The sequence below is a fragment of the Chlorocebus sabaeus genome, chromosome 16, assembly GCF_047675955.1.
Source record: "Chlorocebus sabaeus isolate Y175 chromosome 16, mChlSab1.0.hap1, whole genome shotgun sequence".
NCBI lineage: Eukaryota > Metazoa > Chordata > Mammalia > Primates > Cercopithecidae > Chlorocebus > Chlorocebus sabaeus.
In genome coordinates, this window is record NC_132919.1 from 25,845,444 (window position 1) to 25,865,701 (window position 20,258).

The following is a 20,258-nucleotide window of genomic DNA, read 5'->3' on the forward strand; positions in this document are numbered from 1 at the left end:
GATGAGGGTTCACTGCAGCTTTGACCTCCTAGGGTTAAGCGAGCCTCCCAGCTCAGCCTCCCATGTAGCCAGGACCACAAATGTGCACCACCACACCTGGCTACTTTGTTTATTAAATTATATGTAGGGACAGGGTCTTCCTACCTTGCCCAGGCTGGTCTCAAGCTCCTGGGCTGAAGTGATCCTCCTGCCTCAGCTTCTCGAAGTGCTGGGATTACAGGCGTGAGCCACCACGCCCTGCCCATTTTTCTAAGTTGGATTATTTTACACTCCAGTCTGCTGTGAATGACAGTTCCAATTATTCCATATCCCAAGCAATTGACAATTGCCTACAAATGATGTGGCATGATGAAATTGTTCCTGGTGTCCATGGTGTCCGAGAGGATTGCAAAGAATTTCCCTTCCTTTCTCTCCTTTCTGCTCCTCCTGTACTGTCTACTCCTTAAACTGGTCAAATTCTACTTGATCCAGGAACATAATGGGGATGGAGAGTGCAGAGAGCACACATGGCCTCAGTCTATGGGAGCATCTCAAAGGAATTCGTCTGCAAATTCTAGTGCATCTAGGCAGAGCACAGGAAGGAAGAGAGGTGCAGACTCACGTATGGCCCTGGGGCACCTGCCATCCCCTTGAGCCTGTACAGCCCTTACCCACCCAGCCCCAGCTTGAGTTCTGGGCCTTCTCGCCAGCGCATCACTGGGACCTGGTCAACTTCAGGTCAGTTTATTTCATGGCTCCCTCCCCCCTCTGCAGCCTATCCTGTTATTCTCTGTTTCGGCCAATTATTTCCCCTAACTAGGTGCTGAAGCCAATTAAAGGCAGTTCATGCCATATGTCCCTTTCCAGCCCCATGTCACTTGAAATGTTCTATTATGTCCAAGACTTCTCTCCCCATCCTAAAGCGCAGAAAATAAAGATAGAGAAGAGGAGAAGAAAGAGAGATTCACTGAGAGGGAGGATCAGAAGCTCCTGGGCACCCCATACTCTAGAATAAAAATCTTCATTATGGTGTTTTTCCTGCAAAATATTGCCCTCTACATAATTATGTTTTTACATGAATAATATAAATTTAAAGAGGAGAAACACTTTTTGAAGAGTCTGAGAATCTTCATATAGCTCAGGCTACCACGAATTAGCTGTGCGACCTGGGGCATGCCCTTTAGACTCTGAGCCTCAGTTTCTCTATATGTAAAATGGGTTGAGGCCGCCCTTCCCCACCAGCACCCCGTGCACAGGCAACGGCCAGCCCCATTATTTTCTGTACTCCGTGGCCAAGTGTGCTTAGGACACACAGCCACATACTTCTGGGCAGTGTCATCTGGCAACTCGCTGTTATGTCAGTGTGGTCAAGCATTGTAGACCTCTATGAACCAAATATGCTTCAGGCTCGGGTTGAGCACAGGAGAGGGAGGAGGGAAAGGTCACTGGGACTGGGAGTGCCCACTTCCCTCTGTGAGCGTCACTGCAGTTCACCCAACACCCTACCTTGCTCTCTCTGGATCCACTTCCTCTTTCTGCTGGCTCCTCCCCATTGAGTAACAGCCAAGTTGCTTTGGTTTCTATTTCTTTGTTAAGTTGTTTCCTCTGCAAAGGACTTCCTGGCAGGTGTGAAAGGCAGCGGTGGCCACAGAGGCGGTGGAGAGATGGCCTTCAGCGGTTCCCAGGCTCCCTACCTGAGCCCAGTGAGTTCCGGGGCTGTGGGCACAGTGCTGCCTCAGCCAGGGGGACACAGCCTTGGGGCTCTGAGGAAGCAACTCCTGAGTGGCAGGGGATGGGGTAGGGGCATCCCAAAGAGAACACAAGCAGGGCAGAAATGTCAGCGGAGGTCATCCTGGCACACCTGTGCCTTGCTGAGCTCGCTCATGCCTGCAGGGATGCTCGTCCCCACGAGTCATGGGGTTGACATGTTGACTGAGCTGTCCTGTCCTGTCCTGTGTGCTCAGGGGAAGACATGTAGAGTGGGATGGTTCATGTAAAGAGGAAGCAAGCACGCTTCTGGGACAGTGAGGACACTATTGGGCCTGGTAGTTAAGGGTGCTTACTGTGAAGATGGCCTCCCTGGGTCCAACCATTTACTGGCTAGTGGGCTCTGGGCCTCAGTTTCCATATCTGTAAAGTGGGAATAATACTTGAGCCCCCCACTCCCAGGGTTGGGCTATGGATTAAGGAGGTAGTGTATCTAGTGTGTTTGAACAGTGCCTGACACACTTTGGGAGTGTTTAGTGTTATTGGGAGTCCGGGGGCAGCAGGGAAGACCTCCTAAGGAGGTGTCTGTGCTCTGAAGGGTGAGGCAGAGTTAACCAGGCATGGGCATGTCAGGGCATCTGCGGAGGGGCAGTCTCAGAGGTGAGAGGGGGCGAGGACTGTCCCTGCAGTGTGGGGTCAGAGGGCTGCAGGTGCCTTGCTGAAACCCTGTGAGATTTGAGTCCCCTTCACACAGAGAAAATTTGAGGCTCAGGGAGGTGTAGGCCAGTTGCCAAATGTCCCCAGATGGGAGTGGCAGCGCCAAGAGCCCAGGAACCTTCAGGGGTCACTGTGTCCTGGGCCGGGTCCTGTCCTTGGATCTCACCCCGCCTTGGCAAAGAGCTTCCCGAGGGGCTGGAGAGGGTGGGCTGATGGGCCCTTCCTGGGTGGGGAGGCAGAATGGGGAGGGTGGGGAGGCAGGGTGCTGAGGGCAGGGAAGCTGCCAGGGCCCACCTCAGCAGAGGCCGGGCTCAGGCTTCAGTGGCCTCTGGTGACACTGAGTCCAGAATGAGGCTGCCTAGGTTCTGGTTGGCAGAGCTCAGCTCTGCTTTCTAAACTCCAGAGGAAGAGTGGAGAAAGGAGGCCTGTTTCCTCCTGGCTGTCACCAATGACCCCTCAGCCACCCTGTGGAGGCCCCCGAGGTAGGACCTGCACAGATGGGCACTGGGGGAAGCTGGAACAGGTCACAGGTTGGGGATCTTAGGGTCAGCAGGTGCTGCTTTGGGCATGTCACCCTGTCTCTGGTTTTCTGAGAGGGGATCCCAAAGCTTCTTCCAGGTTCTGACATATCATTCTAGTGACTGATTTTTACTTTCTAATCTTTGGATTCAGAAGGAAAATTCTCCTATGGACATCAGAGAGTTAAAACAGGGCCTTGGAGCCCAGATAAGAAAGGCGGTCAGTGCAGCCCCCATGGGTGTCCAGAGCACCCTCTACCCCACGGGGCTCCCCTGGGTTAGGACACTTAAGCCTCACTCGGTGACCCTCTGGCAGTCGGAGCCACGCTTCCTCCACGTGCCGACAGTGGGGGAAGGTCACGCGGTTCGCTGTCCTGCTGAGGAGGGCTGAGTGCCAAGAGGGCCTGGCTTGGAAACCTCACTCCCTCTTCTTGTCCAGCCTCATCTAGCTCAGCCTCTTTGGAGGGCCAGGGGGAAGCTGGAACCACCTGCTGTGTGGCCCAGGAAGCACTGGGAGAGCCAGGAATAAGGACGTTCCCAGCTTCCTCATGAGAGGAAGCCTGTGTGATGGTTAGAAGTGTGGGTGCTGGGGTTCAAATCCCAGCTCTGTTGCTGACCAGCTATGTAGCTTTGGGCAAGTAACTGAACTTTTCTGTGCCTCAGTTTTCTCATCTGTAAAAGTGGCCGGGGTTGCTGTGAGGATAAATGTTCCTGGTCATGCCCAGAGCCCTCATGGACACACATGGATCCAAATGCCACAGTAGCCTTAGTTGATCAACCTCAAAACAACACATTGGTTCTTACAGTGTTGGAGGTCAGAAGGCTAAAATCAAAGTGTCGTGGAAGGTGGCCAGCAGGACTGTGGAGGCTCTGAGGGAGCGGGGCACCTTCGCTAACAGCCACGTACTGGCTCCCGCTGGCGGGCAGTCTTGGCCAGCCAGGCTGAGCTCCCTACTGTCGGGCCTGAGCCTGGGTGTCCTCTGGTGATGCTGAGTCCAGAACAAAGCCGCCCACATTCTGGTTCACAGGACTTAGTTCTGCTTTCTAGACTTCCAGATAAGAAGAGGAGGAAAAGTCCCTGGTCTCTGGGCACAACTAGGAACAGAGAGCAAGTTCTGACTCAGCAGAGGAATCGATTCGTTCCATGCAAAGAACTGCACTGTTAAAGGCTGGCACGAGCCGGGGGCTCAGCACACGGCATCACACCCAGTCTTCTCAGAACTCTGCCGGGTGGTGTTACTGTCCTACCATTCAGAGGAGGGAACTGGGGCACAGGCAGGTCAAGCGACTTGGCCAACATCAGAATTGCTACTGTACATGAGCCCAGGCCCGTGGGACCATAAATCCAGTGTAAAAATCCATCCTCCTGCACCCTATGGAACAAAAGTAGGTCCATTTATTTTCCTGGGTTTCCTGGACACACAGATCTAAATTCCACAGCAGCCTTGGCTGGCCAATCTTAAAACAACAAATTTATACTCTTAATGATTCTGAAGGTCAGATGTTAAAATCAGCGTGTCAGCAAGGTTGTTTCCTTCCGGAGGCTCCAGGGGAGAATCTGTTTCTTTTCCTTTTCCAGCTTCTATGGGCTGCCTGCATGCCTTGGCTTATGACCCCTCCTGCCATCTTTAAAACCAGCAGCTTTGGCTGGGCCCAGTGGCTCACGTCTGTAATCCCAGAATTTTGAGAAGCCAAGGCAGGAGGATCCCTTTAATCCAGGAGTTCCAGACCAGCCTGGGTCACAAAGTGAGACCACGTCTCTACAAAAGATAGACAAAAATTAGCCCGGTATGGTGGTGCATGCCTGTAGTCCCAGCTACTTGGGAGACTGAGGTGGGGGGGTCACGTAAGCCAGGAGAAGTGGAGGCTGCAGTGAGCTGAGATCGTGCCAACAGACTCCAGCCTGGCTGACAGAGTGAGATCCTGTCTCAAAAAAAAAACCCAAAACAACGAAAGAAACAAACAAACAAACACACAAACCAAAAAAAATACACACAAACCAGCTTCTTCTTGCATCTGTGCTCCTGTTGTCACATCTCCTACCTCTGACACTGATCCTCCTGCCTTCCTTTTATACGACCCTTGTGATCACATTGGGACTACCTGTAAAATCAGGACAATCTCCCCATGCTAAAATTATTAATTTAATCACATCTGTGAAGTCCCTTCTACAACATATTCACAGTTGCTGGGGATTTGAATGTGGATGATTCTGGGGGGGGGGGTGGCCCACTGATAACCAGTGTTATAAGTTTCTTATAAATCCTTCCAGAGATATTTTATCTATAAATAAATAAATAAATACAAATCCATAGCCTTCCCCCATTCACTTTTATACAAATGGCATCATTCCATATCGGTGCTTAGAGTTCCGTCTTCCTCTTTTTCTTTTCTTTTTAAGGCTACACAGAACCTATTATATGGAAATGCCCTAATGTATTTCACCTTTTTCCTGTCAGAGGACTTTTAAGCTCTTTCCAGTGTTTGCTTTATAATCCTTTGTGTTACAATGCTGCAATGAATAACCTTGTTTGTAGTATGATATTCAATTTAAAAACTCACTTTTCAGGCCAGGCATGGTGGTTCATGCCTGAAATCCCAGCCCTTCGGGAGGCCAAGCCAGAAAGATCACTTGAGCTAGCCTGAGCAATACATAGAGACCCCATCTTTACAAAACGTTTTAAGATTAGTGGGGCATGGTGGCATGTACCTATTTGGTCCCAGCTATTCAGGAGGTTGAGGCAGGAGGATTACTTGAGGCAGGGGGTGGAGGCTGCAGTGAACCATGATCACACCCCTCACTGCCCTGCAGCCTGGTCAACAGAATGAGAACGCATCTCTAAAAAAATAAATGAATAAATAATCTCGTTTTTCAGAATTGTGGGGACACTATTAAGATATTTTGAAACCTCACAGAGCTTTTTTGGGGAACTTCTTGCCTTGGAGATTAGCCTGCCCTGTCCCACCCCATGATCTGTACTTGCTCTTTCTTCCTCCTGGCTTCCTTGTGTGTACTTGTGAGCCCGTGTCCATCACACTCTGCCTTCAATTCTGGACGCTGTGGTGTGAATACGCTTGAGTGGAGGCCGCATGCTTCCCAGGAGGGTGTGTATTTTCAGCGTTGACTCTCATGATAGTGTGAAAGGCTCTGGAGAGAATCACAGGCCTCCACAAACAGGCAAGGGGAAAAATGTTCCACAGACATGTTTCAGGGACAACAAGCTTCCCGATTCTAGGTCATGCTGGTCCATACCTGGATCAGGCTGACTCTCCTTCCCCCACACTGCGGGTGTAGACACGGACAAGAAAGAGAAGTCAGAGACACAGAGAAGCTGTGATTTGCTTGAGGTCACTAAAGTACTTAATGGCAGAGTTCAGACCTGACCTGAGGGGAAACAAAAGACACCCCCCCTCAAATCCATGGGGAGCAGAGTCTGTCTGAATCAGATCTCAGATTTCCTGGGGCTTTCACGGAGCCAGGTGTGTACACTGAGCTAGGACGGGTTTCCCACGGTTCTGTGTAGTCACACAGCTCAACAATACAGACCAGAAAGCAGTGGCCAGTAGGCTGAATTTGGCTGGTGGGTGTTTTCTGTTTGGCCTGCACAGTGTTTAACTTGTTATTATAGGAAATTCAAACATGCAGAGGGAATTGTACCATCAACAACACACACCCATCACTCTGCTCCAACAACGATCAACTCAGGCCTATCTTGCTTCATCCTACACCCTCCCTCGCTTGCTTCCCTTCCCACCTTCAGATATGTGGAAGCAAATCCAGAGATACCATTCCATTGCAAATATTTCACTGTGTATCTCTATAATATGGGAATTTGGGGGGTTTTGAGACAGGATCTTGTTTTGTTGCCCAGGCTGGAGTGCAGTGGCGTGATCATGGCTCACTGCAGCCTCCACCTCCCAGGCTCAAGGGATGCTCCCACCTCAGCCTCCCAAGTAACTAGGGTTAAAGGTGTGCACCACCACACCTGGCTAATTTTTTTAATTTTTTGTAGAGATGGGGGTCCCATTATGTTTCCCAGGCCAGCCTCAAACTCCTGGGCTCAAGTGATCCTTCTGCCTCAGCCTTCCAAAGTGCTGGGATTATAGATGTGAGCCACTGTTCCCAGCCAAGAACTTTTACATAATCCTTTTTGACAAATATTTTTCCCCTAGAAATTAGAAAGTTTTATAGAAAAAAAAATCCAGATTTCTGTCTTCTCTTAAAAATTTGGAAGCTCTGCCAATCCTGGGCCCAGATGGTAATCACTGGTTAGCGCTGAGTAGATGTTGACTTTTTAGATGAAGGGTGTGACATCTACTTTGCCACAGTCCCCACCACTCCCTACCTGGCCATCTGACTCATAACACGTCACCTGCCTGGCTCCTTTAGGCATTTAATTTGTGTTGGAAATTGACCTAAAGGAGATATTAGAGAAGACATTAAAAACTTGAAGAATGTGAAAATCAGCCAGGAGATAGAACTGTGCTTTAACGCGGGTTATATAACCACATTGGATATGAGGCATTTCGGAATAAACTTTGAAAATTGGAAGTACCAGTTTGTGAATTTTGCTCAGAGAGACCAAGGTGGAGGGTGGGTAGCAGTGGAGAAGCATCTCCTATGTGCCAGTCTCTTCCATCACAGGCCTTTTCTCACGAAATCATCAATCACATGCAGTAGGAGAAACACCTTCCCATTTTACAGATGAGAAAAATGAGGCAGAGAGAGGTGAAGTAGGCTTCCCAAGGCCACTCAGGTCATGAGCAGCAGAGCTAGGATTCAGACCTGGAGTTGGCCTGACTCTGAAGCGATGCATCCTCACCATGGCCCGTCACTCCTTTAAAGAGCCCTGGACAGAGAATTTGACAGAGTGGTAGCCTGTGGGGCCTGGGATGGGGGGGGAAACTACACTAGGGCTTGGGGCTGCTGAGGGCCTGAGGGAAGGAATGGAGAGTCTGGGGGCAGAAGTAGAGGAGAGAGCTGCCCCATGGCTGCAGAGGGCATCTGGGAAGAGGCTCTGCTGAAGGTGGCCAGGAGGGCAAAGGTGACGGTGGCCATTGTTATATGGTGGTGGTGGGGAGAGGGTCATGGCTTCTTCTTGACCCTCTTGGGTGAGTCAAAGATTTACCCTCCAGACCCCTGATGGGTCTCTTTGGCTCCTTGAGCCTCCTGAGTCCCCAGCCAGGGCCCTGGGCACTTTGCTGGGAGCTTGGCAGGAGGTCCAGCAGCCCCCATTACCACCTAGTTCCTTACCAGCCCAGGGTGTCTGCCTGCTACTTCCCTGCCTGGAAGGAAGGCCTTCAGCCTGGTGAGTTCCTGATGCAGCCTCTACCGCCTCTCAGACTCTCACATAAGCTCAGCTCCCTGTCGCGTCCTCTCAGGGCCAGGCTTCTCCTTATCACAAGCTTAGACTGTCTGAGTAACTAACTGGATTTGTGTCTGCCTCCACACAGGACCCTAAGACCCCTGGGGCTGAGACTCCGTATATACTGGTCATAGCCACATCCCATTCCCTTGCATGGCGCTGTCACACCCAGGCCAGCCACTGACTAGCGCTAGAGGGCAGCAGACGGGAGGCCGGCCACCTGACTGATGGTCCCACACCTTCTCCCTGCAGGCCGTCCCCTTTTCTGGAACTATCCAAGGGGGTCTCCAGGACGGACTTCAGATCACTGTCAATGGGACTGTTCTCAGCTCCAGTGGAAGCAGGTGTGTGTGTGTAATGGATGGAAACGTTTCACTCCAGCCTCATCCCTTACTAAACCACTGGGCCTGGGAGCCTGGGCTAGTTCAGACAACAACATCCAAGCTCACGTGCCTGGCTCAGGGGAGGCCCAATGCATCCCTAACCCATGCTGCTGGGCACCACTCCGCAGGCACAACCTGCAGCCGGGGCGCCATTAACCTGGACTCCGGGATGAATGGGGCCCTGGGAGCTGGTGGTTTAAGGAAGGAGTGGGAGGATTTGTTGGAGGATTATATTCTGGGTTGAACCTTGCACACTGTGACTAAGAGTTACAAAAATCAAACCTCCTCCATTTCCCATCACTGCTCTCATCCACTCTGAAGCTCTCCTTCTGCTGGTGTGAAAATATTGAAAATCACCATCAAAAGTAATTTGGTCTTTTTTGGTTTCAAGGCCTTTTCTGGAAACTACTAAGTCAATTAAAATATTAACATTGTATCAGGGCTGTTTCCCACCCCCTCCTCCCTCCCAAGGTGGACTGTCTGGGAACAAAGAGGAGCTTACATGGCTTCTCAGTGGCTGGGAAGGCCCCCGACCCTCACGGAGGCCTGGCTGACCCCTGCTGAGGCACCCTGACCGGGTGGCACAGAGGTGTGCAGCTCTCTCCTGGCTTGGTGGGAGACCATGGGTGGCTGCCTGCTGAAGTCTGCGGGGCCCACAGAAGAGCCTCTGGTCTTATGGCTCTCTCTCGGAAGCCTCTCTGCCTCACTCCCAGGGGACCTCTCCTTAGGACCTTCTGAGCCTCGCAGATCCCAGTTCAACCTCAGCTCGGCCACCTAGATTCTTGGTGACCTCCTCCGCCATTGCCATCCTGCTATGGGACTTCTCTGAGAGCCTGCAGTGCCCCCAGGAGATGCCAAGGGCAGGGAGGCCCCTGATCCCCCCGAACCCTCCAACCAGGGGAGTCAGGACCATACCTCTGATCTTCCACCCCTTCCTCTCTCCCTCTCCCTCCGCCTCCCCCACCTCCCAGCACCAGGAGGGCTTCCCACTCCCATCCTGTGGAACAGAGACAGATCCTACCTCAGAGGACCCTCTCCTCTCAGGAGCTTTCTGCCTCTCCCTTACTTGGGGCAGGAATTTCCAAAGGACTACAGGGATGAAACTGAAGGACTCCAAAGGAAAAAATACATACAGAGATATTTCAAATGCAATCTTCTCCATTTATTCATTTAATTAACTAATTTTTTTCTTTTGAGACAGGGACTTTTTTTCTTTCACTCAGACTGGAGTGCAGTGGTATGATCGTAGCTCACTGCAGCCTCGAATTCCTGGGCTTGAGCAATCCTCCCATCTCAGCCTCCAGAACAGCTGGGACTACAGGAGTGCACTGTGATGCCCAGCTAATTAATTTTTTTTTTTTTTTTTTTTTGAGATGGAGTCTTGCCCTGTCACCAGGCTGGAGTGCAGTGGTGCTGTCTAGGCTTACTGCAACCTCTGCTTCCTGGGTTCAAGCGATTCTCCTGCTTCAGCCTCCTGAGTAGCTGGGACTACAGGTGCGTGCCACCATGCCCAGCTCATTTTTTGTATTTTTAATGGAGATGGGGTTTCACCATGTTGCCCAGGCTGGTCTCGAACTCCTAGGCTTAAGTGATCCACCCGCCTTGGCCTCTGTGTCCGGCCCCAATTTCACATGCTCTTTACATTTGTTCTCTTCTTTCCATGTGCTGGCCTCCAACAAGTCTCCACTGGCACGGGAGGCTGTCTCTTCTAGGCATGCTTAATGACGTCCATCTTTGGTATCAATTGGTAATCACTTTCGAAGACCTATGCTTCTTGTTTGCTAATACCAGCACTTTGCCTTAACCATTTTCTACTTATTTTTAGCAAATCATGCTGTAAAGGCAAAATGTATTAATTAAAACAAAAACACATTAGATCCAAATTAGAGAAACAAAAACGATGCCAACCAAGCAGTCTCTGCCATGCAGGTTGTATGCAAGATCCAGACAAATGCAAAGCACAGGTGCTCCTGTGCCTATCACTGGCAATAAACCATGCCACAGAAGACCATTTGCTTTTCCTGGGCCTAGGTTTGCTGTGAACTTTCAGACCGGCTTCAGTGGAAACGACATTGCCTTCCACTTCAACCCTCGGTTTGAAGACGGAGGGTACGTGGTGTGCAACACGAGGCAGAATGGAAGCTGGGGGCCCGAGGAGAGGAAGATGCACATGCCCCTCCAGAAGGGGATGCCCTTTGACCTCTGCTTCCTGGTGCAGAGCTCGGATTTCAAGGTGAGCAAGAATCCCCTCCCCACCTCTCACCCCCGGGACCCTCAGCCCTATCAGGTGAATGGCTTTTAAGTAATCACTTTAATTGACATTCAGCCGGAGTGACACCACTATACAGATAACACGACCATTTCCTTGTAAGGTGTTACCCATGGCTGCGTAGTCTCCTTCTGCACCTTCACCTGAATCTACAGGTGCGCCTGCTGCTTCTTTTACTCTGAAAATAAGAACTAGAGGAGTCATCACGTTGCTGTTTGGTGTTGTGTGTCTTTGAATTCCAAGCTCATTCCATTCCTCTGCTGTCACCATTCCTCCTCTCCAGGTCGCTGGTAACATTTATTTTTCAGCGACATTGTTCCAGCCTTTATCCAGGGTCTATTAAGGGTATAGTTTTGTAAGCACATTGCAAATTACCTTTGCAAGCAGAGTAGGTTTCTGGGCTTGAGAAGCCCATGGGTAAGTCAGTCTGAGTATGCTTATCTGAGATAAGGATGTTCCCATCCACTCAGTATGCAACCTGAGGTCACCTCTCCTCTGTTCCCCATGAGTATTTTATCATATTTAAATAATACCCCTGCAGTCATAAAAAAGAATGAGATCATGTCCTTTGCAGGAACATGGATGGAGCTGGAAGCCATTGCAAGAGCAGAAAAGCAAACACCGCATGTTCTCACTGATAAGTAGGAGCTGAACAATGAGAACACATGGACACAAGGGGGGAAACAACACACACTGGGGCCTGGTCAGGGAAGGAGAGCATCAGGAAGATTAGCTGATGGATGCCGGGCTTGATACCTAGGTGATGGGTTGATCTGTGCAGCAAAACACCACGGCACCCGTTTACCTAGTTAACAAACCTGTACATCCTGTGCTCGTACCCTGGAACTTAAAATAAAAGTTGAAGGGGCTGGGCATGGCTCACCCCTATAATCCAAGCACTTTGGGAGGCTGAGGAGGACGGATAGCTTGAGGTCAGGAGTTCAAGACCAGCCTGGCCAACATGGTGAAACCCTGTCTCTACTAAAAATACAAAAATTAGCTGGGCATGGTGGTGGGCACCTGTAATCCCAGGTCCTTGGGGGGCTGAGACAGGAGAATTGCTTGAACCACTGCACTCCAGCCTGGGTGACAGAGTGACACTCTGTCTCAAAAAAAAAACCAAAAAATTGAAGGACAAATAAATAATAAATAAATGAAGCCCCAGGTGAGCTAAGACTAGAAAGACAAACCTACTGCAGTCAACAACCAGAAGAACGAAAAGCCAGCCACTGGAGCCCAGTAGAGACTCGGGTTGATGCCCTTCGGGTCACACACGTTCCTGTAACTGGCCCCACAGTGAGGCCCAGACTCAGGTCTTCATTTTCTAGAAGGAGGGTCCAGGAACGCAGGGGGTGTCCCCATCCTGGTCTGGGGCACCTGCCCCGAAACACGTGCTCTCCTCTGGCAGGTGATGGTGAACGGGAGCCTCTTCATGCAGTACTTCCACCGCGTGCCCTTCCACCGTGTGGACACCATCTCCGTCAATGGCTCTGTGCAGCTGTCCTACATCAGCTTCCAGGTCAGACTGTCCACCTGGCACCGGTCCCCGGGGCTGGGATGCAGGGCCCAGCATAGCTGTGCCTAGGCCCTGCTGGGTGGACCCAAGCCAATCTCCTACCCAGGTGACTCTGGGGACAACCTCTGCTTCCCTGTCCCAGTGCCTGCCCGCCCCTTCTCCTCTGTCACTCTGCCCCCCCTTCTGTGTCACTGTCTCTGTCCAGAACATCTGCCTTGGTCTCCCAGGCTCCTCGGCTACCCCTTTCTCCTCATCCCTCAATTTCCATCCTGGTTAGGAGGCCATATTATTCTAGAAAGAGCCCAGGCTCAAGAACCAAGCTGAATCCAATTCAGATTCCCAGCTCTGCTATTCATCTTCTGTGGGATCTTAGACAAGCGACTTTGCCTCTCTCAGCCTCAGTTTCCTCATCTGTAGAATCAGCATGGTCATTCCCTGCCCCCCATGGGTGGTTGTGTGGTTCAGTGAGGAGACAGATATCAGAGGTCACACAGTGGCCCCCTGGGCCCACACCAGGGTCTGTTTGACCTGTGTGTTTTAAAGACTTTGAATGTGTTGCCAACATCTGAAAGGTCAGGAGAGCCGGGTACGGTGGTGGAGGTCTGCAATCCTGGCTACCCAAGAGGCTGAGGCGGGAGAATCGCTTGAGCCCAGGAATTCAAGTTGTGCCTGAGCAACACAGCAAGACCCTGTCTCCAAAAAAATTTGTTTAAATAATAAAATAAAATAAATAAGAAGGTCAGGAGATACCAATACCACATGAAAAATGGGAAGATGAGGGTATGCTGGACCCACATTCCCACAGGGCACTGGCAGCTGGATGGGAGCTGCTGTTACCCTTTTGGCATTCAAGGGAGCTCCCTGAGATGAGTGAAGCACACAGTAGGTCCTCAGCAAATCTGGGCTCCTCACCCTTTGGTCCTCATCTCTCATTCCCTCCTTCCCTGACTCTCTCCCCTACTGGTGGGAGGGAAGAGCTGGAGGGAGACTGCCCCCCTGTGCTGCTCACTGGAGCCTGGCCCTTTCCCCTCCCGCCTCGGCGTGGCCCTAACCCCCTTGCCGCATCCCCCTGCCTGCCTGGTCTCTCCCTCTTGCCCCTGCCTCTGCCTTTCAGCTTCTCCTTGGCTCTATTAATGTTTTTCCTCACCGGCCGGTGCCTTTTGTTTTAACAGAACCCCCGCACAGTCCCTGTTCAGCCCGCCTTCTCCATGGTGCCGTTCTCCCAGCCTGTCTGTTTCCCACCCAGGCCCAGGGGGCGCAGACAAAAAGTGAGTTCAACACAGAGGCCCCGGGTGGCTGAGCAGACAGCAGGAAGGACCGAGGGTCTGAGAGGCTGGCCCCAGCCAGCAGGACACCAGGGCCTACAGCGCCATTGTGCCCACTCAAGAGTCCCCTGTCTCTGTCCGCTGGGCACCCAGAGCTGGGGACCTGGGAGTCACCCTGGATTCTTCACTCCCCCTTCTTTATGTCTCTCCAAGGCACCAAGGGTCCTGAAGCCACTGACATGGCCCAGGCCTCTGGGATTCCTCACCATGACGACAGGGGTCCAGTTCCCCACCCCCCACACCCAACCACTGCCCCAGTGACCTTCTTATAAGCAAATCTGATCACACCCTCTCCCCGCTTAAAAATCTTAACAGCCCCAAGCCCTTCAAATACAGCCCAAATTCCCCAGCAGGGCATACAGGTTCCTCCGGAGTCTGGCCCCAATCAACCTCCCTGCCTCACCCCCAACCCACGAAGCTCACGCAGCCTCTGCAGCTCACTCAAGGCCCTCTCAGGCCACCATGCTTTTGCATATGCTGTCCCTGGCCCCGGAAGCACCCTCTGCCAGCCTGCCCCCAGCACACGCCTAATTGCCCTTCCGTGCTCTGCCTAAGTGTCTCTCCTCTGGGAGTCCTCCCTGCCCAGAATATTGTTGGACGCTCCCGCCATGTCCCCATGGAGTCTGTACATATCTGTGCCATGCCAGTTCACAGCACCCCATTGTAACTGTGTTGCGTGTCTGTCCCCGTCACTCCACCCCCATCTCCCTATGCCCATGAGGCCCCAGAGGGCTAGGACTGTGGCTTGTTCATTTGCACAGTGCCTGGCACTCAGTAGGGGCTCAGTGAATGAATGAATGTGGAATGTGGTTCGCACAACCAGGGAGAATGGGATACCAGCCGGGGCAACAACAGTCTACTGGGTGGGGCAGGATCCAGGATAAGGAGGCGAGCAGCACTTCCTGTGGCCACTCAAGCAGTGGGGACTGGGAGGAGGGGCGCTTTGTCTACACAGTCTTCCTATGGCCCATTACGGTACAGACAGGGCACCTGCCTCCTGCCACGCTGACTTCAGGACTGGTCGAGCCCCGGGGAACTTTTGCAGGGCAGCCCAACTTCAGCCCTGGTCCTGGCGCTGGGGAGGATAGAAGGTGTGCTGGATACAGTCACACAGAACTGGCTGCCGTTTTGGATTTGGTCCCTTCCACCTGGGCGAGCTTGGGCAAGTTGCTTAATCTTTCTGAGCCTCATTGTCTCACCAGGGACACAGGAGCTGAGGCTGCTTCCCTCATTGGAAAGCACTGAAGCCCAGGAATCGACCCACAGTAGGCCTTCAACAAATACCCCTTCTCACCTTACGGGTGAAATATGGCACTGGAAGTAACGCTCTTGGCTGTGGGAGCTACAGAAAGCAGTGAGGTCTCTATCAAACCCAGCCTCCTCTCTCTTGAGAGGAACAAATGGGGATACCCTACCCCCAACCCCAAAGCCCTGTGCACCTGGGGGTAAAGATCTGGGTGCCACGGGCTCAGGAAGGCTTGCTTGGGAGCAAGAGGGAGGCGGGTGTGTCTGGGGAGGCATTTCTGAGCACAAGAGCCTCCCTGGAGTTCTGCCATCGTCTCTTCCCGTTCTGTGGTGCCCGCGATAACCACCGTTCTGACTCTCCTCACCCCTCCAGCCTCCCAGTGTGTGGCCTGCCAACCCGGCTCCCATTGTAAGTCTCTTGCTTTCTTTTTGGATCCTCTTGATTTTGACTCTTCTTCTGGGCTCATGGAGGAGGCAGGGCCAAGCATTGGGCCTCTCCCATTGGGAGTGGCGAGGGCAGAGGCCAGGCCCTTGACCGTCTGCCCGGCCTGGTGAGGTAGGGGGTTGGATGTGGTTGGCTGGCCATGATGAAACAACCTGAGTTGCCACCCCGTGGGCAGCCACGGAAGACCGTGACCCACGTTCCCTTCTCCCACCTGCAAAGGGAGGCTAGGCTGAGAGACGTTTCCCTGAGAGGAAAGATGGGCCAGAGCCACCAGTGTCCCCATCTGTCTTCTCCAGGGTTCTAACCTTTGCCCTCCCTCATCCCCTTGAGAGAAGAAACACCTGGACCCACCCTCTGTGGGGTCTGTGGGGCCATTGGGCTGATTACACCCCCTGGAGGTGCCTGCCGTGTGGCGCCCTCTGGTGGGAGCTGGTGGTCTTCACATGGGAGAGCCTGAGTGAGACCTGGTTTCTTTCTTCCAGACCCAGACAGTCATCCACACGGTACAGAGCGCCCCTGGACAGATGTTCTCTGTAAGTCTACAAGTTCTGGCCAGTTCACAGCTGCACAGTGTCCTCCTTCACCAAGAACTAAACTCCCTAGAGCCCTGGAGTCAGGAAGAAAGCGGTTTAGCAAGGAGGATGGGGACATCTGGGGCTGAGTCCTTGGCTCAGGTGACATGTGGCTAAAGCTGTTCTTGGGACAGCAGAGATTCTGGAAGAAGCAGGATTTATCCAGTGGTGGAAGAGGCAGGTTCCCTAGAGACCGGGAGGGAAACTGGTCCACCTGTCACCAAGTGGGGAGTGCAGTGGCCCCAGCACCCGGATGTGAGGTTCCTGGCCCTGCATCCTGGGTCCCCGAGATGTCACTACTGAACACAGGCTTAAGCTGTTCTCCTGATGGTGCAAATCAGGCGGGAGGCTTAGAATTAGTGGGGCTGCCTGTGGAGGGGTTGAGGGGCAGGTCACCATGGTGGGGTCCGGGAACATGGCAGGAAGTTCCAGGAAGGCTAACATGAAAAGGGAGGTGGACGGAAGAGTCCAAGGGCCAAAGCCTCACGAGGTCAGCCTCACAGTGGAGCCCCCTCTAGAATGCGTGGGGGCGCGTGGGTGAGTGCTCGTGCACACATGTGCTCTCCCATTGAATTTCCTGGTTTCTTTTCAACAGACTCCCGCCCTCCCACCTATGATGTACCCCCACCCCGCCTATGTAAGTCGTTTCTCAGGGAGGGCAGAGGTTCTGTTTGTGGTGGGCAGGCTGGGGGTGAAGAGCCGCTGCAGGGGGATTCACTAACCTTGAAAAATGAAAAGCAGTCCTTTGGTAAGCTGAAGGGCTTCAAAGCATCCCAGTGAAGTAGAAGACTGTGGAGAGGAGTTTTCAACCTTAAAACTGTCATGTCATTGTGAGCACATTGCATGGCCCTCCCTTTTCACCCCACGAGTCTTTTTGTGTTTGGCCAAAGTTCCTTTCATGACACTGATCTAAGCCCATGAATTTGAGGAGCACTGGAAAGTTTTCCTTTGGCTTTTTTTTTTTTTTTTTGAGACGGAGTCTCGCTCTGTCCCCCTAGCTGGAGTGCAGTGGCGCGATCTCGGCTCACAGCAAGCTCCGCCTCCCGGGTTCCTGCCATTCTCCTGCCTCAGCCTCCCAAGTAGCTGGGACTACAGGCACCCGCCACCACGCCCGGCTAATTTTTTGTATTTTTAGTAGAGACGGGGTTTCACCGTGGTCTCGATCTCCTGACCTTGTGATCCGCCCACCTCGGCCTCCCAAAGTGCTGGGATTACAGGCGTGAGCCACCGCGCCCGGCCTCCTTTGCCTTTTACAGAACCAAGTAAAGCTATCACGGGCTTCTTCTCAGCTGACAGCCCAGATTCATGGGAACTGGTACAGTCTTCTCCTTCCGTGTGGCGGCTGCCCTTGCTGTCACTGGCTGCTCTGTCCCCCTCCTTCCCACAGCCAATGCCTTTTGTCACCACCATTCCGGGAGGACTGTATCCATCCAAGTCCATCATCCTATCGGGCACTGTCCTGCCCAGTGCTCAGAGGTAAGCCAAGGTCTCCAGTGACCTCTGGGAAGAGAGAGCCCTTCAAGGTCATTCCAGCCATTCCCCTGGCTTCGGGCAGGCTGCAGATGACAGGGAGGAAATGGGGCTCAGAACTCAGAGGACAAAGCTTCAGGTGGGCCGCCCACCCCAGGTTCCACATCAACCTGTGCTCTGGGAGCCACATCGCCTTCCACCTGAACCCCCGTTTTGATGAGAACGCTGTGGTCCGCAACACCCAGATCAACAACTCTTGGGGGTCTGAGGAGCGAAGTCTGCCCCGAAAAATGCCCTTCGTCCGAGGCCAGAGCTTCTCGGTGAGGCACCGCAGTCTGGAGCTTGGAGAGGCTCCTACGGGTGCACAGGGGGAGGGGGAAAGGAGGTCTGGGGTGCCTTGAACAGGATGGGGGCTGATGCCTCTGGGATGAGGACCCAGAAGAAGAGAAGGTGGCCAACAAATTATTATTATTATTATTATTATTATTATTACTATCCCACATGAAGGAAGTGTTGGAATCTGCTTTTTCAGGTAAGGAAAGAAACTCACAAGTGCAGGTTACTTGCTTGCGGTCACACAGCCAGTAAGTGTCAAATCAGATTCAAGAAGGAGGTGTTTTTCATTTCTTCACTTATTCATTCAACAATGATTTTCCTGTGGCCCGCTTTGTGCAGGAAGCAGCCCGCGTGCTGGGGGCGCAGTCATGAAGCAGGCAGACCGGGTCCTGCCTCCAGGGAGTTTACAATTTAGGTGGGGAAGGAACAAGGAAACTAAAGCATGGACAGATTGTCACAGATAACGACAGTGCCATGCACAAAGCAAAACAGAGTGATGAGATATAGCGAGCCTGGGAGGGGCAGTGAGGGCCAACGTGCAGAGGCACGGGCGTGGCCTGTCCAGGAACAGCAGGCAGGCGTGCTCCGCCCTGACTACACATTCAAACCACCCAGGGAGCTTACAAAGGAAATATCAGTGCTGGGGCCCCAGCCCAGGCCAACGAGGCGGTCAGCTGGGCATTCGCATTTTAAAAATATGCCTTAAGTGATTATACTCTGCAATCAGAGTTGAAAATGGCTGATGTAGGGCTTTGCAGCCATGGAAAGGAGCTTGGATTTTAACACAGTGAAAAGCCACACAGGAGTGTTTCAAGCCAGGGAGCAACATTCTTTGATTTGTGGACAGCTGTGTGACCTCAGGCAAGTGACTTAACTATTCTATGCTTCAGTTTCCTCATCTGCAAAATGGAGCTAAAAATCATGAATTTCCTAGAGTTGTAAGAATGGAATGAGACAGTATCTGTAGCGTGCGTAGGACAGTGCCTGGCACACGGTGTGTGTGATAGGAGTGTTAGCTATTGCGAAGGGAAGGAGGTTTTAACATTTGTACCCTGACTGCCTCATGGAGAAGGCATTGGGGTGGAAAAGACAAGTTAGGAGGCTGATGCTGCAGGAGCCCAGGCCCGGAGCACTCCTGTGTGCTGGGCCCGAGGGATGCAGACAGCACAGGCCAGCACTCCTGTCCCTGATGGGGTGGGAACAGTATTGTAGGCCAGGGAACAGTACAAGGGAAGGAGCACACACAGCCTGTTTAGTGAAGCGTCGTTGCTCAGTGGGGATGGAGTGCAGGTGAGGGGCTTATTAACATCTGAGGAGGGAAAGAGGGAGGGAGGGAAGGAGGGAGGGAGACAGGAGGCTGCAGTGTGAGTGGAGGACTTCCCAAGTGTACTGCAAACGGCATGATCTCCGCACAGGTGTGGATCTTGTGTGACGCGCACTGCCTCAAGGTGGCCGTGGATGGTCAGCACCTGTTTGAATATTACCATCGCCTGAGGAACCTGCCCGCCATCAACAAACTGGAAGTGGGGGGCGACATCCAGCTGACCCACGTGCAGACATAGGCGGCTCCCTGGCCCTGGGGCCGGGGCTGGGGTGGGGGGCAGTCTGGGTCTTCTCATCATCCCCACGTCCCAGGCCCAGCCTTTCCAACTCTGCCTGGGATCTGGGCTTTAATGCAGAGGCCATGCCCTTGTCTGGTCCTGCTTCTGGCTACGGCCACCCTGGAACGGAGAAGGCAGCTGACCGAGATTGCCTTCCTCAGCCGAGGCAGCACCTGGGGCTCCAGCTGCCCAAATCCTACCATCCCAGGAGGCAGGCACAGCCAGGGAGAGGGAGGAGTGGGCAGTGAAGATGAAGCCCACGCTCAGTCCCCTCCCTTCCCCCACACGGCTCCACCCCAGTCCCAAGCCACCAGCTGTCTACTCCTGGTGGGAGGTGGCCTCCTCAGCCCCTCCTCTCTGACCTTTAACCTCACTCTCACCTTGCACCCTGCACCAACCCTTCACCCGCTCCTGGAAAGCAGGCCTGATGGCATCCCACTGGCCTCCACCAACTGACCGGAGTGTTCTCTTCAGGGGACTGGCTCCTTTCCCAGTGTCCTTAAAATAAAGAAATGAAAATGCTTGTTGGCACATTCATGTGGGTTGACCGTGGCTTCTTTAATTCATTTGGAGACATTTTGGAGTCTGTGGAATCGGGCAGGGGTGCTGCAGAGAGGAGTGGGACGGGAGAGCATGGACTCCCTTTGGGTGTTGGAGAAAGCAGGCTGGGGCTCCAGCCTTTTGGGCAGGAGTCTCGGACACAGGAAAGGTGGTAATGGGGGACCCCAGGAAACAGCCCCATGCTTCCGAGATGGGAGAGGGGCTGGGGCAGAGCCTGTGAGGGCCACAGCAGGGCCAGAGCTGGCTCC

The 20,258-nt window shown here is 52.9% G+C and overlaps 1 protein-coding gene across 4 annotated transcripts; it reads left to right on the plus strand.

Annotated features, from left to right (window-relative positions):
* The first annotated feature begins 1,351 nt into the window (after positions 1-1,351).
* On the plus strand, positions 1,352-19,986 carry LGALS9 (galectin 9). 4 transcript variants are annotated; one of them, XM_037992788.2, is made up of 11 exons: positions 1,361-1,682; positions 8,540-8,631; positions 10,702-10,903; positions 12,348-12,458; positions 13,628-13,723; positions 15,399-15,434; positions 15,953-16,003; positions 16,638-16,679; positions 17,430-17,518; positions 17,670-17,832; positions 19,264-19,986. In XM_037992788.2, the coding sequence occupies exons 1-11, from the start codon at positions 1,644-1,646 to the stop codon at positions 19,408-19,410; spliced, it is 1,068 nt and encodes a 355-aa protein (XP_037848716.1). In that variant the 5' UTR covers positions 1,361-1,643; the 3' UTR covers positions 19,411-19,986. The 4 variants fall into 4 exon arrangements, with proteins under 4 accessions (XP_037848720.1, XP_037848716.1, XP_037848719.1 ...); XM_037992790.2 differs by lacking the exon at positions 13,628-13,723 and having other exon boundaries at positions 1,369-1,682; XM_037992792.2 differs by lacking the exons at positions 13,628-13,723; positions 17,670-17,832 and having other exon boundaries at positions 1,352-1,682.
* The last annotated feature ends 272 nt before the right edge of the window (positions 19,987-20,258 follow it).